The 25,216-nt window shown below is 36.8% G+C and overlaps 2 protein-coding genes across 3 annotated transcripts in view; one reads left to right on the top strand and one right to left on the bottom strand.

The window, feature by feature from the left end:
* The first annotated feature begins 314 nt into the window (after window positions 1–314).
* Window positions 315–17,367, top strand: PRG4 (proteoglycan 4). Its single transcript, XM_011999157.1, has 14 exons — window positions 315–329; window positions 883–988; window positions 4,112–4,234; window positions 5,614–5,733; window positions 8,122–8,271; window positions 8,806–8,934; window positions 10,320–10,799; window positions 11,754–12,617; window positions 13,271–13,348; window positions 14,469–14,605; window positions 14,873–15,029; window positions 15,590–15,787; window positions 16,192–16,317; window positions 17,109–17,367. The coding sequence occupies exons 2-14, from the start codon at window positions 913–915 to the stop codon at window positions 17,204–17,206; spliced, it is 2,736 nt and encodes a 911-aa protein (XP_011854547.1). The 5' UTR covers window positions 315–329; window positions 883–912; the 3' UTR covers window positions 17,207–17,367.
* The window catches only part of TPR (translocated promoter region, nuclear basket protein), a 62,671-nt gene continuing 54,708 nt past the window's right edge, over window positions 17,254–25,216 (bottom strand). For both annotated transcript variants that reach the window (XM_011999156.1, XM_011999155.1), the window contains exons 47-52: window positions 23,757–23,863; window positions 22,188–22,283; window positions 21,902–22,058; window positions 20,930–21,048; window positions 18,070–18,165; window positions 17,254–17,454 (exon numbers count right to left, since the gene is read on the bottom strand). In XM_011999156.1, the coding sequence (XP_011854546.1) occupies window positions 17,399–17,454; window positions 18,070–18,165; window positions 20,930–21,048; window positions 21,902–22,058; window positions 22,188–22,283; window positions 23,757–23,863 (631 nt within the window). In that variant the 3' untranslated portion in view covers window positions 17,254–17,398. The remainder of the gene's footprint in view (window positions 17,455–18,069; window positions 18,166–20,929; window positions 21,049–21,901; window positions 22,059–22,187; window positions 22,284–23,756; window positions 23,864–25,216) is intronic.

Here is a 25,216-nt window from a genome sequence, read left to right on the forward strand (position 1 = left end):
AGTTGCTGCTTCAATATACTAGTCGAAGCCTGCCAGAGCTATTTACCATCTCAGGACAATTTGTTCACTTCACTTAGAAATTAGAAATGTGCTCTGGCCAATAAATCTAAATTTATTTTGTAGTAGTCATTTTGCTTAATGGAAGTGTTTTCCAGATGTTGCCTAAGTCTAGTCGTCTGGGCCCTCTTCCAATAAATGAGGAAAGTTTGATTTCATAGGTTGTCACTGTTGATTTTGTCTAACCTTTGGACTAATTGGTTCATCCCACTATATTTGCACTGATATATAAGACTTCCAGGACATGGGATAAACTCATCTATCCTTTACAGGTAAGTGTCAAAGTTAACTTGCTTCATGGAATTAAATGTGTTTTCATTAGAGGTATTTGAAAAAAATGTATAAGGATAGTAGTTGGAAATTTTTGAAAAGGATTATATTTATGCAATACACCTGTTGGAAGTCTCTGAATTTATATTGAGAGTTAAGGAAAAGTTGGAACAGTAACTCCATGATGCTTATTAAATTACATTTCAATGACACAGGTTATTATTTTCCTTAAGATAAAATTTTAACCTTGCACTGGTAAGTACATGCTATACTTTGACTAGAGTTTTAAGATAAGTCTATTCTATGTTAGAGATTTCTTAAATATTAAAACTGTCAATAATATGGCTGAGGGTGACTTGATTTGTTCTGCATAAAATTAAGTCTAATGGTCAAATATTTTCTGTAGAATTAAAGTTGATTTAAAGTCTTGTTTCAAGAATAGCATGGTTTTATTATTAAGTTACATTTTTAAAACTACTGAAACATGTATAGTGCAAGCCTAAGTTAGTGGTGAGATGAAAGAGCGGTTTTCTGATACCTTGATTTTATTTTCAGCAAGGGTACCTATGGTACCCGAAAACAACCATGGCGTGGAAAACACTTCCCATTTACCTGTTGTTGCTGCTGTCTGTTTTCGTGATTCAGCAAGTTTCATCTCAAGGTAGCTTAACCATCGAACATACTTTTATTTAACAACTATTGCTAATCATTCAGTCTTGATTTTTATAACAACAGAAATATATTTCTAAAAATTTATATTTGCCTGAGTTTAATATATCATACAACCTTAAAATAATATACAATATGTAGCCTGTTTATAAGTGCTTCGGAATTCTCATCTTTTTCTCCTTTTGAGAGTTTTGAGCTTCTGTAAATAATAATTTTGGTACTTGTTATTTCTATGGTTCTCCCAAAAGTTTAAAAAGTGCAGACAGTTCATCATAAATTTATGCTGGAGCTATATAGTATCATAAAAATAGCTAAAAAGAACAATATTTAGATAACATATTTTTTGCCTATATGTTGAACAATTTGGTCTTTTAAATCAAATAAATTATTGATAACTTATTTTGGCATCATTTAGGCATAGATACCATATTATAATAAACTACAGTGTTTCAAATGGCATTTTATTAGTCTTGAAAATGTTCTCTTTTTCTTACAGGAACTATTCATCCAGGTATGGACAAATACAGACGTGACTGTCATTTTGTATTATAACATTAAACTTTTCACAGTCCTCTAAAATAGGTCCTGGATGAACAGTTCTTGTTATTCATTTTTTAGAGAATGTTAAAGTACACTCAGTGTAATCACATTAGTAGAAGATGCTATCATGCCATCTAGATGGATTAAGAGTAACAATGCCAAGCTTTGGATTTTTCTTTTCTTTTCCTTTTGTTCCCCTTTGATAAGCAAAAGCTGAGAGAATAAAAATCCAGATTCATGACAGTTATGATGAAATTACATTTCTAAAGTAAACATTTCCAGTAAAATACAAAGATTCTTATGAAACCTGAACAAGAGTGGTAACTGTCTGCATAGGCATAAGTTGCAGAATTGTTTAGATAAGAAAAGATGGGAAAACACATGAAAGCAAATGTGAATAGTCAATGAGAACGATGACTACTCCAGTATCTCCAGACCCTTCGGCTTTCGCATAACAATATGACAAGGTTCAAAACACTGGGGGCACTTTCTAAACTGCCTTTTGCTCTGTAATACAATTGGTTGTTCACTAAAACAGTGCTACTTTAATTTTAATTTTCATTAAATAAATGAAATTAAAATTAACGGGGCTGGGTGCGGTGGCTCACACCTGTAATCCCAGCACCTTGGGAGGCCTAGGCAGACAGATCACCTGAGGTCAGGAGCTCAAGAGCAGCCTGGGCAACATGGCAAAATCTTGTCTCTATACAAAATACAAAAAATCAGCCGGGTGTGGTAGCGTGTGCCTGTAATCCCAGCTACTCGGAGACTGAGGCAGGAGGATCTCTTGAATTCAGGAGGTGGAGGTTGCAGTGAGCCGAGCTTGCTCCACTGCACTCCAGCCTGGGCAACAGAGTGAGACTCTATCTCAAAAATAAATAAATAAATAAAATTAATGATTATAATTAATAGCAATAAAAGTAGGACAGACACCTAGTCTATGAAAACAAACTTTTCCTGTAAGGATGATTTCCTTTTTTTTTTTTTTTTTTTTTTTTTGAAACAGGATCTTGCTTTGTCCCAGGCTAGAGTGCAGTGGCATGATCTTGGCTGACTGTAACCTCCACCTACCAGGTTCAAGCGATTCTCCTATCTCAACCTCCTGAGTAGCTGGGATTACAGGCCCCTACCACCATGCCTGGCTAATTTTTGTATTTTTAGTAAAGATGGGTTTTCACCATGTTGGCCAGGCTGGTCTCACCTGACCTCAGGTGATCCGCCCGCCTCTGCCTCCCAAAGTGCCAGGATTACAGTTGATTTCTTATTTCAGAAATCTGCCAACCATAAAAAAAAAATCTCTTGATACTGTCTTGTCTGCTTCTCTTGCTTTCTCAACCTCATCTCATTCTCTTTTTTCTTTATATATAATATATGTATTTATATACATACACTATATATACATTTTTGTATGTGTTATGCATTCATGTATGCAAAATGTTCTGAAAGTTGTCCTATAATTTACTGTTTTATTTGCATATTCAGACCTTGGCATTCCTGGACTCTATTAAGATTTGTTTTCAGTGTGTTTCAACATTCCTCTGTGGAGTTAGGACATTGCACCTGCCAATTTCTGTTCCAGAGATGGATTCCATTGTCACATTCCTGCAGTCATTTCTCAGGGAGGGTTTTAAGGTGGTGTTTTCCAAATGACTTTTTAAAAATATTTGAGAATGAGTATGCTTTTATTATTGTTTGCTTATTTGTTGCCTGGAGAATCTCTGTTCATGACCTTTATAGTTATGCCCAGTTATTTTAAGTGTTCTCACTTTAGCAGTGGTTCTAAGCATCTGGCTTCCCTGACATTTTAAAAATCCAGTTATTCCCACCAATTAAGAAAGAAAAAGCTCAGTAAAGTTTGTGCTGGTGCAACCGGCTTGCTTTAAGCTTATCATCAGGAATGGGAGGCGATGCGATGGGTGGAAAAATCTCAGGCTTGAAATAAGATATATCAGAGTTCAAATTCTGGATGGATTGTTTACTTAAGGTGACCATAAAATGTATTATCTAAATTAGGACAATTATAAGAGTAAAAGAGTTCACTGCAAATAATTGGAAGGTATTAATTAGTCTACGATGCAGATACACTGGAACTATTAACTAGCCGTGTGATAATGAGCAAGTTGTCAAAATTTCTGTGTTTCAGCTTTCTTATCTCTAAAAAAGGGCTATTAAATCCTGGAAACATTTTCATAAGCATTAGAGATAATGTATGACTCAGTACCTGGCATAGAGAAGCTCAATAAATGTCAACTGCTAATCATCATAGCCACAGCATCGGTAGTAGCTGTAGCTGCCACCTCTCCCTTAGGAATATCACCCTCTTCAGGCAAAGCCATTACTTTGCCTGCTTTTCAAAAGTGTATTTTTTATCTCAATCTAGTGAAGAATAAAGTGACATAACTGAGATCACCTAAGACATCAGCCAAATATCAGCTGGGCCTATTGCTAACATCATTCCAACACCTTCTCGGTCAATAAAATTCTCTCTCACCAAGCAGCTTCGTCCCCCTCATTAGATTGCTCCCTTTCTATAAAGTGGTTTGGCCATATTTACGCCAGTATTGTATAATTTTAGATTTATCAAGCTGTGCAGGGAGATGTGGGGAAGGGTATTCTAGAGATGCCACCTGCAACTGTGATTATAACTGTCAACACTACATGGAGTGCTGCCCTGATTTCAAGAGAGTCTGCACTGTGGGTAAGTCCTGAGAGCAAGTGTCTCCTCTGTTAAGCAGCTCTGTGAGTCTGTGAGTGCCCCCTTGCACCCTCGTGCAGTGCTGTCTGTGAGACTGAGCCTCCCCTTGCACCCACTTGCAGTGATGTTTTCCCACTGTATCACTTCCTTTGCTTAAGTGCCTTTTCCTTCACTTGCATAAATGTTGCAGCGCGTTGTACCTAAGGATGGTGTCAAAGCTTGTGATTACTGGGGAGGGTAAGGGGAGCCTGGAAATCTGTCACTTGCACAAGGTTATTGACTAGTTCCAAGTAAAATGTCTTATTTTAAACAGAGAAGATACGGTGAGTCAGCAGTCATTAAGTATATAGTAAGGAGTAATTATTTACAATCAGAGATGTCCTCGACTAGTGATGAGGTCTTTCAATAGTTTCGTCAAAAGAATACATGAGCGTGGAATAATCTTGTCTATTATTTGACTTTTTGATGTTAATATATTTCTAAATTACCTGGAAAAGGCACTTTAAAGATAAAGTGCTAGTGTTTAATGATGAATTTCAGTTAAACTCGAAGGTCTGAATTTTAAATTGTGAGTAGTGTTTCACTTGAATATATTTTGGACCATTTTGTTATTAACACAGAAACATTTTCTATTCAATTTAAGAAAATTATAATTAAAATTATTTGAAAGGTATATTTGCTTTAGAATTTGAATGTGAAGGTGAGGAGTACATTGCACAATTTATGTATTGGGTGGGTAATTATTTCAAATAGGCCTTGGTAAGTCCTGGTACCTCTAACCAAGGTTTTTTAAATTTTCCTGTTTTAAATGAGTAGTCCTCCCTAACATAGTCCACACTATAAGATTAGGCTGAAAGCTTTCAACTATACACGTTTCTCAGTTTGTCATAATAAGGGTCTCTGCATTACAAATGATTTTTAAGCCTCAAAAGTGGCCCATTTATAGGAATATATATATATATACAGATATATATTTATATGGAATATATTGCTGAGATCTGTACATTCAATTACTGTGAATCTATTACAAAGCAGTGTGTGAAGAGGAGAAGGATGAAGAGATTTCATATTAAGTGTACCTCACTATTTAGACATTTCCCGATTTTTCATTGTTCATACATGTGAATAACTTAGGCAGCATCAGGACGTCTTGAACGGCAAGAAGAGTGGCCCTCAGTCACCATATTTCTTTTTTGACTTGGGCTGTCTCCATCTGGGATACTATCTAATTTTTCCTGGATGATGTACTTCAAATTTTAAATAAAAGACTTAGAAATGAACTTTTGGAAACCTAGTCGAGTCTAAGGTGGGAAATGGCTGTCAAATACACGGGCCTGGCTTCGCAATTAATAACCTGTAACTTCTTGTTTTGCTCTGGGTAGAGCTTTCCTGTAAAGGCCGCTGCTTTGAGTCCTTCGAGAGAGGGAGGGAGTGTGACTGCGACGCCCAATGTAAGAAGTATGACAAGTGCTGTCCTGATTATGAGAGTTTCTGTGCAGAAGGTAAGCATCACAGTACCAATCAATGCTTCTCAGTACAGGCAGATCTGTGCACCGACCTTAGCATCACTGCTAATGTCTAACATGCAGTCCATCTCATGCCTTGATTCTACTAACATATAAGCTATTTCATAACAATTTTGTGTTGTGGAGATTAATTAAAGAAGAAAAGCGCCTTGCAACAGCAGCACCCCCAGGCTCAGCCAGGCTCCAGGAGCACAAGATGTTGCTAGAGGGGAAAGACAGAGGATGAGGCTGAATGCACATGTCTTTTTTTTCTTCAGATATGGTTCAATTTCAGGTTAAATCAACAGTAAACAACTCACTTGATGATTTCTTGTCTCACCCTTGCTGACTTCACAAAGTCAACTATCCTTTGAGCTATCTGTGCTTTTGGCCTCAGTGTTTGAGTATATGTTTAAGGACACAAGCAACACTTTCAGCTTCCCTAAACAAGTAAATTTATGAATTAGTTTAAGCCATTAAATTTACAGGCAAATCTACGTAACACGTTGTTAACTGTCATGTTCCTTCCCATTTCTGCAGTCTCTTCAGCAGTCTCTATTCCAATACATGTGCATGGTAAAGTCAATAACAAGCGATATTCCCATCTTAAAATCATCTTCTCTATTTATAGGTCTTGAAGGACTACTCTAGAATATAACAAAAGGCTCCAGATTTTATAGAAAAAGATTTTAAAAACATACTTAAATACTGAATTACTTTCCTTTACCAAATGGTTGTTCTTAAATAAAACTTTGTAAAAACAAGAATATTTGTGGAGGTGAAGACAAGCTTTGCTTGCATAATCAATCTTATCATTTTATTTAAACAAGCCTTCACCTCCTGCTTGTTTAGAACAGTGAAGAAACAGAGTGGAAAACTGTTAATCAGCAGAGTTGAGAGATGTTTCTTAGCCGTTCAATGTTTTCATGGGAAAACATTCCAAAAATAATGAAGACAACACCCTTGTAATAAAAAACTCAGAGCTCACCCTTCCTGCAGCTTTTAGCAGGTCCCATGATGAGTGACACATATTTACTCATTACCCTAATTGTTTTGGCTGTGAGACAAGAAAGCTAAGAATTTGTTTTGGGCAGAGGATGTGTAGGGAGGGAAGATGATTAGAAAGTGATGAGACATTGAGAGAACATTTTGATAAAGATAATACTTTATGCTAAGAAATGTTTGGTCAGCTTACTTAAAGATTAGGTAGAACTCAGTGAAAAAAAAGATGAAGGAAATGCTGGCCAACTTTCTTTACAGAATTCATAAGATAGTCAGGGTCCCAACTTAAAATAATAAAACCACTCAGAATCTCAATACTTTATTGTTTAAGTATAATAACCCAACTATCTTGAGATTCACCACCTAGTTGTTTCAGTATAGATACCACTTACAGGTGTCTATACATCTAAAAATCATAACATTTCAAGAATTGAAGGAATCCCAGCCATCCAAGTGTCTCCGAATGGGAGAGAGAAAACAGAGTTCAAGAGATTAACCATTCTGGCCAAGAGCACGAGCTAGTACATGGCAGATCTGTTTCTCAAATTGAGATACTTGACATTTTTGTTGGGTGGCAAGAGAAATGAGAGGGGCAGTGGCCAGTTCATGGAGACTATAGCAATAGGGTTCTGGGGCGATGTTGCTGGGAGCAGCACAATTTATCACAACTCTTCTGTACCCAGAGAGTCCCCAATACTCTCTGTTTTTGTATCCTTCATTAGTCCCTCTTGTTCCTAATGATTAAAAAAAAAAATTAAAAGTTCCGTGTTTTCTCTTCTAGACTGAGAAGCAGAAGAGGGAAGGGGACTAAAAGGTTAAAAAGATACACTCCAAACCATTAACAGTTGTATCTTTGGGAAGGGAAGCACATTTGAGGAAAAGCATAATGTGAAGGTGTGAACTTTTCACAAGAATATTCATTTGGAACTTTTGTAATTAAAAAAACAAAGGGCAAATTGGTATCATTTAATTTAAATGAATATTAAAACAAAAAACGAATACTAAAACAGAAAAAAAATTCTGAAGGCAAAGACTTTTAGAAATCATCTTGAATAAACATCTTAGTTTGTAGACAGGAAGATGAAGTTCAAGAGAATTATTTGCCTAAGGTCACAATGGTAGAGGCTCGTAGGTCTAGGACTGGAATTCAGGTCTTCTGATTCCTGAGACTTTGTTCCCTGTCATAACTTACAACAATCTGAGAACTAATATTTTATAGCAATGCATCCTTAGAATAAAATGGAGTCATTCGTGTTGGGCTGGAGCCTGCCTGCACTGGCTGTCACCAGCATCTACTCTTGAAGCTAGATGCATCTGTGCTTTTCACAGTTAGAGCTGCTGATGAAAACAAGATGTTAACTGACTTGTCTTGCTTGGCCTCAGTGCATAATCCCACATCACCACCATCTGCAAAGAAAGCACCTCCACCTTCAGGAGCATCTCAAACCATCAAATCAACAACCAAACGTTCACCCAAACCACCAAACAAGAAGAAGACTAAGAAAGTTGTAGAATCAGAGGAAATAACAGAAGGTAGGAAGATGACAGATATAATCAAAGGAGCTTTCTTAGATGAAATAACTTGTAGGTGACTGCTTATCTAAGCCCATTCTCAGAGAACAGGGTAATCTTAGGAATCATGAGGCTCATTACACTTGAAGGTTTTAGACTTTGCTTTTAAGTAAAGTTTAAGACAAAGTATAAACTCTCAGGTCTTTCTGTATTTACCAAACCCAGCATGAGTCTGGGTTAAAACAAATCAGAAGGGACACATCTTACTGTAAAAAACAAAAACCATCCCATGAGTTTCTTTGCAGAATAATTTGATTCTGTGTTTTGGAGGATATGGGAAAGTTGAGAGATACTAGTAATACTGCTAGTATCTGTGATAAGCCCAGGTGCCTTGCTTTTAACTGACAGTTGAAAGGCAGTTGGTCATATTACTAATAAAAGCAAAATCCAGATACTTGTAGATTAGTAAATAGCACTTCTTGCTCTATTTAGACTGTCAGTTCTTTTTTGTTTTAAATCAAGTTGGTGTGATCAAACTTTCTATTTGATTTATAGAACATTCTGTTTCTGAAAATCAAGAGTCCTCCTCCTCCTCCTCCTCTTCCTCTTCTTCTTCAACAATTCGGAAAATCAAGTCTTCCAAAAATTCAGCTGCTAATAGAGAATTACAGAAGAAACTCAAAGGTTTGAGCATTGATAAAGATCAAAGACTATATCAATGCCATATTAACAATGATTATATTTAAAAGTAGTGCGTGTTGGTAGAATGAAGACATCTCAATATGGGGTGGGGGAATATAACTTTAAAACTATTATCTTAGAAAGTATCAAATGAATACTTACTACAGGAAATTAGTGCCAAGCATCTCAGAAGCCACTCTAAAAGCAAAGGATAAGAAGATGCTGTAGCAGTGACTGTGGAACCACAGGATGGCACCAGAGATGATTATTTATGGCGTTCTATTGTCACTCTTATTTACTTGATATCATTTTGCTTCTTCCCCTTCATCTTCCTTGCATCTTCATTTTCCCTTCCCCAGCTTTATTTTAACAAACATTTATATACTATTGTTCTAAGTGTTTTACAAGTATTAATTCATTAAATTCTTACAAACTTCTATGGAAAAAATGTTATCCATATTTTACAAATCCTCTTTATTTTCCTAGTAACTTATATATCTGGCTGATTTTTCTCTAGTAGAGACTGTGCTACAGAGTAGGCTATTATTGCCTGAAAAGAGATTTCCTTTGCTGTTTATTATTTCCTGAAGGTCTGGTTCTAAAATATATTCTCTTTCTCCAGGAAATACTGAATTTTTGGATAAGGGAGTTTTAAAGAACTCTAAGTGGTTGTGATTTCCTCCGAAGCATTCTCTCTAGATAAATAGCCAGATATTTAATCTTTTAGTCACCCAGAAAATCATGCACAAAGCCACCCTTGGGAATTGTAGTTCACCTGTGGGGTAGCTGCTATGGGAAAGCCTTGATAAATACTGTCTTTTTGCTGCCATGGCACCCTAATCTCCTACTTATGTCCCCTGGGACTTGCAAGTTTAGCTGCGCAGAAGAAAAGGAGTGGCTAATAGCCCTAGGTATGGGAACAAGCCTCAAGCAGGGACTGTGCGGGTGACTGGGGCAGACTGCTCAGAGGTAGCTGTAGAGGCCTCTGAGATAATTGTTGCAGCAAGATGGTAGTACTAGGTTTCCAGGAGGAAGGAAGGGACACTGGGCACTGAAGAATAAGACTAGAAAAGTGGGGGGTAAAGAACATTAATATAAACAGATGAATTAGTGTTATTTGTTGTGTTGCTGATTTCAAAGTTGCCACTGGCTTACATGTATTAATTGTATGGAGTTTAATTTGTGCTTTCTCATCCCTCATCTCATTCATTCCCTAAACAACTCAATAAGATAGGTTGAGTATTTACCATTTTACAACAAATTAAAGGACATAGTAGATGTTAGCAATTTGCTTAGAAACACACAACTAGTCAATGATAAAAGTGGGATCTTTACCTCACTATTAAAGAAAAAAAATTCTAAAATAACAAGATGTGTTTTTTCTCCAGGAAAAGATAACAAGAAGAACAGAACTAAAAAGAAACCTACTCCCAAACCACCAGTTGTAGATGAAGCTGGAAGTGGATTGGACAATGGTGACTTCAAGGTCACCACAACTCCTGCCACGTCTACCACCCAACACAATAAAGTCACCACATCTCCCAAGATCACAACAGCAAAACCAAAAAATCCCAGACCCAGTCTTCCACCTAATTCTGATACATCTAAACAGATATCTTTGACAACGAATAAAGAGACAACAGTTGAAACTAAAGAACCTACTACAACAAATAAACAGACTTCAACTGATGGAAAAGAGACTACTTCAGCTAAAGAGACACAAAGTGTCGAGAAAACATCAGCTAAAGATTTAGCACCTACATCTAAAGTGCCGGCTAAACCTACACCCAAAGCTGAAACTACAACTAAAGGCCCTGCTCTTACCACCCCCAAGGAGCCTACACCCACCACTCCCAAGGAGCCTGCATCTACCACTCCCAAAGAGCCTGCACCCACCACCACCAAGTCTGCACCCACTACTCCCAAGGAGCCTGCCCCAACTACCACCAAGAAGCCTGCACCCACCACTCCCAAGGAGCCTGCACCCACCACCACTAAGGAGCCAGCACCCACCATCCCCAAGGAGCCTGCACCCACCACTCCCAAGGAGCCTGCCCCAACTCCCCCCAAGGAGCCTGCACCCACCACTCCCAAGGAGCCTGCCCCAACTCCCCCCAAGGAGCCTGCACCCACCACTCCCAAGAAGCCTGCACCCATCACCACCAAGAAGCCTGCACCCACTACTCCCAAGGAGCCTGGCCCAACCACCCCCAAGGAGCCTGCACCCACCACCACTAAAAAGCCTGCACCCACCACCCCCAAGGAGCCTGCACCCACCACTCCCAAGGAGCTCACACCCACCACCACCAAGAAACCTGCACCCACTACTCCCAAGGAGCTCACACCCACCATCCCTGAGGAGCTCGTACCCACCATCCCTGAGGAGCTCACACCCACCACCCCTGAGGAGCCCACACCCACCATCCCTGCGGAACTCGCTCCCACCACCCCTGAGGAACCTGCTCCCACCACCCCTGAGGAACCTGCTCCCACTACTCCCAAGGCACCAGCTCCCACCACCCCTAAGGAGCCTGCTCCAAAAACTGCTCCAACCACCCCTAAGGAGCCTGCTCCAACTACCCCTAAGGGGACTGCTCCAACTACCCTCAATGAACCTGCACCCACTACTCCCAAGCAGCCTGCCCCCAAGGAGCTTGCACCCACCACCACCAAGGAGCCCACACCCACCACCTCTGACAAGCCTGCTCCAACTACCCCTAAGGAGCCTGCACCCACTACCCCCAAGAAGCCTGCTCCAACTACTCCTGAGACACCTCCTGCAACCACTTCAGAGGCCTCTACTCCAACTACCACCATGGAGCCTCCCACTAGCCACAAAAGCCCTGATGAATCAACTCCTGAGCTTTCTGCAGAACCCACACCAAAGGTTCTTGAAAACAGTCCCAAGAAACCCAGTGTACCTACAACTAAGACTCCTGCAGTGACTAAATCTGAAATGACTACAATAGCTAAAGACAAGATAACAGAAAGAGACATACGTACTACACCTGAAACTACAACTGTTGCACCTAAGATGACAAAAGAGACAGCAACTACAACAGAAAAAACTACCGAATCCAAAATAACAACTACAACCACAGAAGTAACATCTACCACTACTCAAGATACCACACCATTCAAAATTACTACTTTTAAAACAACTACTCTTGCACCCAAAGTAACTACTACAACAAAAAAGACAATTACTACAACTGAGATCATGAACAAACCTGAAGAAACAGCTAAACCAAAAGATAGAGCTACTAATTCTAAAGCGACAACTGCTAAACCTCAAAAGCCAACCAAAGCACCCAAAAAGCCCACTTCTACCAAAAAGCCCACTTCTACCAAAAAGCCCACTTCTACCAAAAAGCCAAAAACAACACCTAGAGTGAGAAAACCAAAGACGACACCAACTCCCTCCAAGGTGACATCAACAATGCCAGAATTGAACCCTACCTCAAGAGTAGCAGAAGCCATGCTCCAAACCACCACCAGACCTAACCAAACTCCAAACTCCAAACTATTTGAAGTAAATCCAAAGAATGAAGATGCAGGTGGTGCTGAAGGAGAAACACCTCACATGCTTCCCAGGCCCCATGTGTTCACGCCTATAGTTATTCCCGGCATGGATTACTCACTGAGAGTACCCAATCAAGGCATTATCATCAACCCCATGCTTTCCGGTATTAAGAATCAGTTATTTTCATTTTTAAAGCTGGTAATGTTAGTTTACATCTATATGAACCAGAATGCCTTAGTTTAGTATCACTCGACTGAGATGTATTACCTGACCTGATTAACTTGTGAAGTTTTACAGCTTCCCTGTAGGTAAGCAGAGGCGTATAGTAAGCTTATTCATTCTTTAGGAAATTAATACTTTAGGGTTGGGAATTTAGCATGTGTGTGTCTGTGAGCCAGAGATGGTACATCGAATGTCAAAAAAATTTAGTTGGGAGTCTATTCTTAAAAGTACAATGCAAAGCAAAAATGTGTAGTATCATTTTCCAAACTAACCCAAAGGGAGGGCAATCAGAACTGAAAGATGCAATTTCACATTGAGTTCATACATCCAATAAATGTCTAGTTTACATGAAAATCTAGGTAACCTGGCCCATTCCAATTCATCATAATTTATTTCATGTAATACTTTTGAAGAGTAGCATCTTTAAGTAAAATGGAATTATCAAGTATATAACTATGCAAAGGCGTCAAACTCTGTTCTTCAAGATCTTAGAAAAGGTAAACAGGAAATAGAACCCTGTGGAAAGACTTGAAAAAACATACATACTTTTCTCATTTTGTTCTATATTTGTTTTGTTTTTGTTAATTTGTTTAGATGAGACCGATATATGCAATGGTAGGCCAGTAGATGGACTGACTACTTTGCGCAATGGGACATTAGTTGCATTCCGAGGTGAGCTATGTACACGTTTATTTTTCTTCTCATCATTCTGTTTCGGCATATATGAGAACCAAAGTCATGGAAGAGTGCTAGTTTGGATTGTTTTCTGGAGGGGAATCTGATTGATAAACTTACCTCACAGGAGAATCTGAGAGTAATAATGGAAATATTGGATTAAGAAAATTAGACAAAGTAACAAAACAAAATCAAGACCCTGAACTGATACTACTGAGGTTTTTTTCCTACTGTTAAGATTTAAAAGGTAGTTCAATTTTTTTCTTTTGGGCGGTTGTTAAAATTTTAATTTCATACCAAATGAAATGACATCAGCATGCATATTCGCTGCTTTATTTGAAAATAACATCTCAATTGTGATGTGTTCAAGTGTTACACTCTGTCGGAGGGTAACAGAAGAAAAGTTATTTCATGTTAATTCTCTGCTGTACTCTCTGCTAGTCAGTCTTAACACATATTTAGATTAAATGTGAAAATAATTCCTTTTTGTATAGTAGAGGCTAAAGAGATGTTAGCCATTAAATTATAATTCCTTAGTTCTAAGAGATAAAGAAATTGAGAACTAAAGAGATAGTAAGTCACAAAGTCGAAAGGCTTTCTTGAGACAGGGTCTCCCTCTGTCACCCAGGCTGGAGTAGAGTGGCACAATCACAGCTCAATCTCCTGGGCCCAAGCGATCCTCCCGTCTCAGCCACCTGAGTAGCTGGGACTACAGGTATGCGCCACCATACCTGGCTAATTCTTGTATTTTTTTTTTGTGAAGACAGGGTTTTGTCACGGTGCCCACACTGGTCTCAAACTCCTGGGCCCAGCCATTTACCCACCTGGACCTCCCAAAGTGCTGGATTACAGGTGTGAGCCACTGCACCTGGCCCAACCAATAGCTCGTTCTAAAGAAACTAGAAAACTAAAATATCTCGAAGGTTATGCTAAATTTCGGACTTGGGAAATACCTGCTCTCAGAAATGTTCAAACACTACCTTTTGGATCTGACTAAACTTCCAGTCATACAATGCATAAGAAAACTACATTTTTTTTGTTTTTTTTTCCATTTTGGTTTCTTTTGTGATAGGTTTAGCATTCAGCTTGTAGGCTGATGTTTTTCCTTAAATTTTAGGTCATTATTTCTGGATGCTAAGTCCATTCAGTCCACCATCTCCAGCTCGCAGAATTACTGAAGTCTGGGGTATTCCTTCCCCCATTGATACTGTTTTTACTAGGTGCAACTGTGAAGGAAAAACTTTCTTCTTTAAGGTAACACAATTATCTTTGTGAGAGAAATTTAATTATAATTTGTAAATGCATTGTTTATTACAACATATATCACCTTAACCTCCAATATAAGTGTCCGCACTTTAAACTATCATCAAAATTTAATCATAAGCAAGTTTGATAACATTAATGGTCAAAATTCAACCATTCAACTAAGTTAACATGTTCTCTCTATACTTAAATCTAGAAATGAGTTCCTAATCTTTTTTCCCAAAGCTGGTAACATAATTTTCTCTTTTAAATTATCAGGATTCTCAGTACTGGCGTTTTACCAATGATATAAAAGATGCAGGGTATCCCAAACCAATTGTCAAAGGATTTGGAGGACTAACTGGACAAATAGTGGCAGCGCTTTCAATAGCTAAATACAAGAACCGGCCTGAATCTGTGTATTTTTTCAAGAGAGGTATGTGCTACATAACTGACAAGATTACAAAACTTTTAAAGAATTACACTCAGCATTTTATTATTGAGTTTACTGTTAAAAGATATCTTTAATGGCTGGAATCAAATATTTTCAGTGACAAAAATCAAAATTGAGGGTAGTATTCTTGTTGTCCTCAATTTTTACTTAGATTTCTTCACAGGCAAATCACAATTCATTTGAGTTTTCAGGTCACTGATAGAATGTTTTACTTTTGCTTCACAAATGTGCATGTCATCCTTGCACAGGGGCCATGCTAATCTCTGTATCATTCCAATTTTAGTATATGTGCTGCCAACGTGAGCACTTGTCACTTTCAATTGAAATTAAATATATAACCATGTAATTGGCTGCATCTATTCATTCAACAAGTATTTCAGGGTTTAATAATTTACAATACCCTTGACTAACAGCCATTAATATCGACATATTATATGAAAAATGAAACAAAATTTTTTCCTACACATTGTAAAAGTTGCTTTCCATCTTTTCTGAGGGGATTAAAATTTTCATTTTCCATGTGATATTCTAACACATAACAGGTGGCAGTATTCAGCAGTATATTTATAAACAGGAACCTGTACAGAAGTGCCCTGGAAGAAGGCCTGCTCTAAATTATCCAGTGTATGGAGAAACGACACAGGTTAGGAGACGTCGCTTTGAACGTGCTATAGGACCTTCTCTAACACACACCATCAGAATTCACTATTCACCCGTCAGACTGGCTTATCAAGACAAAGGTAACATTTTTATTCTGTTAAAAAAATCCTTAAACATAAGTAGATGTGATACAGTTTCTTATACAGTAAGGCTTATGAAATATAGATACTGATCAAACAGCCCTAATAATTTAAGCTTACTGATGAAAAACTCATCCACTTGCCTTAGTGAATAACCAAAGACCAATACTTTCTTTTTCCTTGTGGGTAAGGAAAGCAGTTTGTTCAGGTTTGTCAGTTATAACCAATACTATTTATCAAGTACTTCTTACCAAGAACTATTTTTATATACCAATCTATAACCTTCAATAGTTCTACATCAGAGGGCAAAAACTGAGATTAAAACTCAGATCTGTCTGGCTCTTCCCAAGATAGTACATTGCCTTTTAATCTGGTATCTTTATTATTAAACATGTCATCTACAGGTTTCCTTCATAATGAAGTTAAAGTGAGTACACTGTGGAGAGGACTTCCAAATGTGGTTACCTCAGCTGTATCACTGCCCAACATTAGAACACCTGATGGCTATGATTACTATGCCTTTTCTAAAGGTAAGTTGTTAACTAATAGTTTCCCAAGGAGGTGATATCATTTGTGAAAATAATGAAGATAAAGTAAAAATGCTGGCTGCAATGATGACTGAATGTGAGAAGTTACACTATGATACTTAATTCTAATTGCTGTGGAAAAGAGTTAAGACTTTTGCTTTAATTTCAATTAAAATGAATGGCACTGCAATTCAATTCTGCTCTAACCTTTATGAGATTACGATAAAACATCCAATTACTAGAGTAAAATTGCTACTGACGATAATATTTTACTTCTATCATTTGTGGCATTTAACAGATACCTTGTTTGGCACAAGGTTATACTGATTTGCATCATTGCAGTCTGTAAGATCAGAAAAGAAGTGCCTGAGAAACTAACTTTATCAATTAAATTGTGTTACTCAGGATGCTTTTCTTTGAAATGCCCAGAAATCTAAGTTATTTTGCCTGTAATTCCATAATATGAATGACACTCGCATGTATTTTTTAAAAAGAACCCAAGTAAATTATTTTTCAAACTTGGTTACTCTTTAATGCTTATTTCATAAACGAGAGTTGAATCTGATTTTACAAAAAGATGGTGAAATGTCAATCTTCTGAAACATTAAAAAAGCTGAAAGGTTGGAAAGTCTAGGCAATTGTTTTTCTTTCTGTTATAAAGTTCAAATTAATTAGTAAAAACATCTCTATTAAAATGATAAACATTGTCTTTGAGCATAATAGTCAATATAAGTTATTTTTTAGTTTGGGCATTGTTTTCTTTTAACTAAAAAAATGTTTTCTCTTCCATTTAGATCAATACTATAACATTGATGTGCCTAGTAGAACAGCAAGAGCAATTACTACTCGTTCTGGGCAGACCTTATCCAAAGTCTGGTACAACTGTCCTTAGACTGATGAGCAAAGGAGGAGTCAACTAATGAAGAAAAGAATAATACATTTTGACACTGAAAAACATTTTATTAATAAAGAATATTGACATGAGTATACCAGTTTATATATAAAAATGTTTTTAAACTTGACAATCATTACACTAAAACAGATTTGAAAATCTTATTCACAGTTGTTATTGTTTACAGACCAATTAATTAATATTTCCTCTATTTATTCCTCCTCTCCCTCCCATTGCATGGCTCACACCTGTAAAAGAAAAAAAAAAAAAAAGAATCAAATTGAATATATCTTTTAAGAATTCAAAACTCATGTATTCACTTACTCTACTTCATTATAAAAAATATCTAGGCATTATGGATATAAAACTGTTGGGTATTCTACAACTTCAATGGAAATTATTACAAGCATATTAATATTTTTGTGACATAAGTACAATCTAAAAGTTATATTGGAAGACATGGAAATATTAAAATTTTACACTTTTACTAGCTAAAACATAATCACAAAGCTTTATCCATTGTATAAAAAAAATAACAATATAATGGCAATAGGTAGAGATGTAGAGATACAACAAATGAATATAACACCATAACACTTCATATTTTCCAAATCTTAATTTGGATTTAAGGAAGAAATCAATAAATATAAAATATAAGCATATATTTACTGTATACCCAAGGTATACAAATCTGTCTACATGAAGTTTACAGATTGGTAAATATCACCTGTTCAACATGTAATTATTTAATAAAACTTTGGAACATTAAAAAAAATAAATTGGAGGCTTAAGGATTAGAAAACTTGTTCCATTTATTACTATTCCACGTTCTATCATGTAATCCAGTTATGTCAGAAATTCACCTCTCTGTCTGTTAAACTGACGGCCACGGACACCTTGTCTCAATGTTGTCTGAAGTCTTACTCGTCTGAAAGGCTTTGGTTGACTACTACTTGTATCTACAAAAAACATTAAGATAAAACAAAAGCAAGTGAAAAAATGAGAAAGCATTTATAATGATACAAACTAATTACTAAAAGAATGAATAAGATGCAGACTTGTCCATTTGTTTTCAATTCTTTTTTTCAAACAATGAGGAACATTTAACAAACCAAAAAAGGGTAAATGGTTGAACAACAAAAAAAGCAGTACTTTGGGAGGCTAAGGTGGGAGGATCATGAGCTCAGGAGTTTGAGACCAGCCTGGGCAACACAGCGAGACCCTGTTTCTACAAAATTATAAAAGAATTTGCTGGGCATGGTGGAACATGCCTACAGTCCCAGTTACTCAGGAGGCTGAGGCTAGAGGATCACTTGAGCCCGGGTGAGGTTGAGGCTGCAGTGAGCCATGATCAAGCTAACTGTACTCCAGCCTGGGAGACAGGTGAGATCCTGCCTCAAAAAAACCCCAAAAAACCAGGCAGACCAAGGCCCTGTCTCAAAAACAACAACAACAAAAAAAAAACCCAGAAGTGTTTGACTTTTTTCATTTATTCACTTATATTAATAAATATTTACTTGTTGACTACCCATGTATCAAACATAGTACCAGGTGCTAAGAAATACAACAGAAAACAAAATATCAAGTCCCTCAGCAAACCGCCTACAATAGAACACAAATTATATCTGATTCTTCTTTGTCAGACACCCCAAATGCAATCATTAGCAAATCCTGAATGGTCAAATTTAAATATATGTCCCAAATCTGACAACTTCTCACAACCCTAACTCTACCATCTCACCTAAGCCATCACTATCTTTTCCTGAATTACTGCAGTAGCCTCCAAAGTTTCTCCTTGTTTCTGTCCATTATTCATTTTCAATCTCTTCAGTACACAGCAGCCAAACTGATGAGATCATGTCATGTCATTATTCTGTGTGAAGCCCTCCAGTAGCTTCCAGTATCCATGACAGCCAAGGCAATTACAATGATCTACTCTATCTTCTCCCGCCTCTAACATATCTCCTGCTAGTCTCTGTTCTCACTCACTGTGCTTCAGCCACAGTGGCCTCCTTGTTGACCCTGAACAAGCAGACACACTGCTGCCTTATGGACTTGGCATCTATTAATATTTTCTTTGATCTAGTATGCTCTTCATTAAGTAACTGCACAGCTTTGATCCCTTTCTTCTTTCACATCTTCACTTAAATGTCGCCTTCTCTTAGTGATGCTTCCTATGATGCTTCCTATGAGACTGCCTGCTGCATTGTCAAATATTTGTTGACAATGTAGCATGAGTATTGTTGACCAAATACTCAGATGGGGGAGGTCCAGTTTTACATTATCAAATAAATTTAAAGACATTGTAATTTCATATTATACTTTAAAGGGAACAACCACCATTTTTTCTCATACAAGCTCTGATAAGATATAACAAGTGCCAATTGTGTTGAGGAAAGCCAATTTTTATGGGACATCAAAATATAACTGGGGGCACAAAACCTCAGTAATCATGAATATGATAGTTATAAATTTTTTGAGCTTTACTGTGTATGAAATGGTTCTGTATTTTACATACATTATTTTAAATCCTGATTGCAAGATTAGTTATGAGTATCCATATTGCATAACGTATAGAAATGTAAAGTTACCAGATATGAAACGGTAGATATTAGGGATGTTAGCCAATAGGTTGATGTGTCACATCAAAGCAGCTGAGAAGCAGGGGAAGAGATCTTGGGATAGCAAAGTTCTGTGATTTAAAAAAGTAATAAATAACTGAGCAGGTCTGCCCTAAAATCTGAAGGTTCCATGGCAGAGTTTAAGAATTACCACTGTAAGCAATTAAAAATTAAAATAATCAGACTGAATGACCAAGTACTGTATATCCTTAATAATAAAGGTAATTCTCTGTCTAAAAATTTGAGATAGATGAGCTAGTACACTGTATTGTTTAAGAGTGGAGTCTCTGGAGCCAGACTTCTTCAGCGTAATCGTTGCTTGTCCATTACTTATTAGCTATTTGACTTTGAAGAGGTTATTCACCCTTTCTGTGCCTCAGCTTCCACATCTATAAAATGTGGATGAATATCTACCACATTGAGTTGTGAGAATCAAATAAGTAAATATAAGTAAAGGGCTCAGAATACTGCATGATACACAGTTAAGTGTTCAGTAAATGCTAACTGTTATTCTAAAAAATAACTTCTATTATAGGAATACATATCCTTTTTTCAAAATTAACTTCAAAAATTTGAAAAGCCAAACTCTGAAACTGTTTACATCAGTAAATTTCAAACAATTTTTTTAAGCAACAGAGCTCTTACCCCTTAACTCTCCACATCAAATCTCATGTAGAACCCCAATATGTAGAACAAATAAAAATGGAGCTGTTGTGGTTCAGAGTCAAGAGGCCTGGAGTGCCCTAGCACTCCTTAGCCTCCCTCCCAGTATACCCACCCACTACAACCCCTGTAGCACCTCTAAAAGACCCAAGAGCTCTACAAAACATGTTGACAATCATTAGTCTAGATGAAACATGAGTGAGCTATTCTTTTGGGATAGATCCACCATGTCCATATTTCTTATTATCGATGCCAGAATATTCTTAGAATAATGATTTCAATATAAATCAAGTTCCCTTTAATAATAAAATTTCTCTTTTAAATAAAGCATTTTAAAATAAAGGAAAAAATGATTATTAATTTGTTACTAATAAAGCAGTGTTTTCACAAACAAGTTTGATGTATAAAAGCTGTATTGCGCTCAAGGGCAGGGACTCACCTACAGATGAGCTAGAAGGAGGATCCTGGCTGGTGGAGGGGAGATCTGACTCATCAGATGCTTGAACCGGCTCTTCTTCCTGCTGGCTATCAATTTCTAGGCCTGCTTCTGAACTAATACTAAGGAAAAGAAAAATTAATTAAAAAATACAAAACTGATCCTACAGTCTATCCTAAATTATATCCACTCTTTTAAATCAATTTTATCACTTAAATAATCCAGAGCTCCCTTAAACAAAAAATTACAGACTGATTTGCTAACCATATATATTTTTCAAAGGAGCGGCGGGAAGAGAGTGCAAGTTGTTTTTTCCTCACTCCTTTTCTCACTATGACATGTTCCAATTTTAGTTTATGATTTTCCTCTTCTTCTGTTTCCTTTTTCCTTTTGACAAGGATGTTCACATTCTTGACACTCATAAGAAATATATAGTCCAGATTTTGATAAATCTCAAAACAACATTTTAGGAAAGCACAGTACTAAAAAGTTCACAATAGTCACACTATTAAATAGTATGCCAGTAACTAAACCATGGGCTCTAGCCCAGATGAGATAGGCTATGAGTATGTAAAATTCCTAGCTCAGTGGCTACATCCATCTTTCTCTCTTCCATTCAAGACACAAATGAGGGAGATAGTACAAGAATAACATGAATCTGCTCCAGTTTAAGTCATTTGAAAACTTCAGTATAAAATGACTACAAAAATTAGCCAGGTGTGGTGTCGGGCGCCTGTAATCCCAGCTACTTGGGAGGCTGAGGCAGAGAACTGCTTGAACCTGGGAGGTGGAGGCTGCAGTGAGCCGAGATCACGCCACTGCACTCCAGCCTGGGTGACAGAGTGAGAGTCCGTCTCAAAAAAAAAAAAAAAAGAAAAAGAAAACGGCTTAGCTGATTGTTTCTTGGCTAAAGGAAAACAAATGTAAAAGTCTGCTAAGACTAAAGCAAGCAAAAACAACAAAATAAACTTTTACCCTTCAGATTCTGCCTCCACAAATACTTCATCTCCATCATCACCTGTTGCTGTTTCATTTGTTGTAGATAAAGTGCCAGTGGATGTAGTCACCATTGGAACAGATTGAGAGGCATGTTCTGAAGCATCAGAGGTGGTGCTCTCAGTAAATACAGTCACTTTAAAAAGAAAAGACAAGTAAAAGAACTTTTAAACTTTGTCGTTTATCAAATTTTTAGCCAGAATATATTTCATAGGTTTTCATTTTACCAATAAAACAGAACCTATTATCTGCCTTTGATCCCTACCTGGGGCTGCTACTTGTAGTGGAGTAGTGGGAACACTTCGGCCACCTGACTCCTCTTCATGAGCTAGGAACAGGGGTGTTTCGTACATTCCTAAACCTAAAGACAATTCTGAATATTAATGACTGAAAAAAACATAAAATTGTCAACAAGCTAGGGATCTGAAAGAAAAATATTAATTATTGGAGATACACAACTTTACTAAAGACCACAATTTAATTATTCCATCAAGCAAAAATCCATCTCTCAAACTTTTATTTTTTATTTTATTTTAGAGACAGGGTCTCATTCTGTCACTCAAGTTAGAGTGCAGTGACACCACCATAGCTCACTGTAGCCTGAAACTCCTGGGCTCAAGTGATCCTCTCACCTCAGCCTCCCAAGGAGCTAGGGCTACCAACACAGGCCCAGTTAATTATTTTTCATTTTTGCAGAGACAGGGGTTAGTCTTGTTATGTTGTCAAGGCTGCACCTGAACTCCTGACCTCAAGTGATCCTCCTGCCTTGGCCTCCCAAAGTTCTGGGATTACAAGTGTGAGCCACTGCACCTGGCCTCAAAATTTTAAATACAATTTAAAGACATCCTTTAAACTTTCTAACACTAAAGTGCCCTTAAAACATTAGCTAAAATGCTGTTAAGACTTTCATACAAGCTAATTTTATTGAGTATACAACTACGGATGTTACTTTGTAATTAACAAAAGTAATTACCAAGGTTACAAAGTTTAGTAAGTGTTGGCATTCCAATTTAAGCCTAGATCTGATGCCCAAGTCTAGGAAATTGTATTAACATACAGTCACAAAATCAAATAACATTTTAAATTTATAAAGTCAACTTACAATTTCATGTAAGAGGCCTTCAGTGTTAGAACTAATATCCTAAACAAGCAGATGTTACATTATATGACTTTTATGAGGGCTAAAGATTGAGCTTATTATAACAGTAGTATGCATTCTCTATTCATTTACCAAGTGCCAGACAGCTTCCCAGAAATAAAGAGGGTAATATGGATTCCAACTGAGGATTAAAAGGTAATCAATTCCACAAATTGCATAATTCACATGTGGAAAACTAATTCTACTACTTAATGTGGTGACCATTTTATTCCACATATTTTGATCTTTTATTTTTTGTTTTTCCAAGTAATGTTAATACAAAAAATATAACTAGCCTTAGACATTTAATTAGGAATGTTACAAGCGTCAAACTGTAAACAGAAAACATGCCGCATTCCTTCCAACAACTTTAAAATGGCTAGTAGTACCCATATTTATTGGTTCAACACATATTCCTGAATACTTAAACTACATGTATGACATTACACCAGGAGCCAGAAGAAATACTAATGTAAAAGCTAATCCTTATGCTCAAAGAAATTAGAACTTTGTCAGAAAGGTAAGATGTAAGGCAGTGCTTAATAAGTATATTACAGCATTTAAAAAAGTAAATGAGCAAACAATATCAATTTTAAAAATATTTATATTCGCTCTTTTATCCCCCTTAAATCACATCACAATAGTTTATTACCAAATACATACAAATCCAGGAGATCTAAAGGTTTAACTATTTACCTCCTTGAGAAGCAAGCTGGCCAAGATCAGAGTGACTAGAACTTGTTTGTGGCATATCTTCAGGTGGCCCAAACCGGAATCTAGGGACACCAGCAACCTGTGGTGAACTAAATGGACAAAAACTAATTTAAGATGAAATTTAAAGTTAACCTATTTAAAGCACAATGGTGAAAAGAATATAGGAAGAAGGAAGAATGAACACCAACAAACTGGGAAGGAAACAGATCGAAAATAAAGTCTATTTATTTTAAAGGGTTTCTTACTTATAAAAATCCTTTTATACTATCAGGTGTCAATGAATTTAGCAATAATATGAATAACCTGTGACTTACATGTAAATAATTTTCAGCTCTCCTGAACTATGCCTCACATTTCTTGAATGTCTCAGATATCCTCACATAGATATATTGAAAGCAACACAAACTCAACATGAAACATAAGAGTTAGAATGAAGTTATGAGACAAAGTTTTATCTTAGTTTTCATTTAGTCATAGAAAAATCAAGTCACCTGTCTAGCTTATTAAGAGTTTACTAGCTAGCTCCCAAGGTTTAGGAAAATTCTAATATTAGATAGCTAAAAACTTGCTTTTTTCCTTATCCTAATACCACTATCATTTATTTTTCTGCCTATAATTCAGGACATAAAACTTAGCATTATTTAACTCTGCCTATCTTTCTTTAGCTAGTGAGCTATTAATGTCTTTAGGAAACATGGAGTTCAGGAAGTGGTGACTTCTAGAGGCGTAGGAGTAGTGACATTTGTTTGAGTGAAGATGCTGTTGATTGCTGGTACTCAGAATTCTTCATGTTTATTGGAGTGAGTCTCTTCCTGAGTGCTGACTTTCAGAAGGAGGGAGCTGAAATTGATTGGTTGGCTTGTAAAAATGTGTTAGCCAAGGTAAATTGCGGCTAACTGAGCAAGTTTAAAACTGGTTCTAACTGCCACACGTTACCACATCTATAGAACAATCAACCTTTCCCCAAGTTTGTAGAAATTTTTAAGTTCTGATCTTCGAATATATCCTGTTATGCAACTAATACCTCAGCCATAAATAAATGTGTATACTTTCACATGGAGAACCTTTCAACCCTTTAAGAGGAGTGGTATAGCACAACACTTAACACAGGTCCTACAGCCAGACTAATTGGTTTGAAACTAAAAACTGCTACTTCGTTGCTGTCTGACCTCTGGCAAATTTGTTAACATGTCTGTGTTTCAGTATACTATAAGATGACAACATTAATAATGTCTACCCTCATAAGGTATGAGGATTAAATAAACTAACGCATGAAAATGCTCAGTAAATGCTAAGTATTCTTTCCCAAGACTGAATTCAATGTCATCCCCATTAAATCATCTCATATTCTTTCTCCTTAGTTGTTGAAATAAATTACTTCTTCATTTGTATTAACAAAGCCTACTGCTTATTTCTCTATTATCCTTCTACATTGTTTACAT

Source organism: Mandrillus leucophaeus, unplaced genomic scaffold (assembly GCF_000951045.1).
Source record: "Mandrillus leucophaeus isolate KB7577 unplaced genomic scaffold, Mleu.le_1.0 Scaffold584, whole genome shotgun sequence".
Classification (NCBI taxonomy): domain Eukaryota; kingdom Metazoa; phylum Chordata; class Mammalia; order Primates; family Cercopithecidae; genus Mandrillus; species Mandrillus leucophaeus.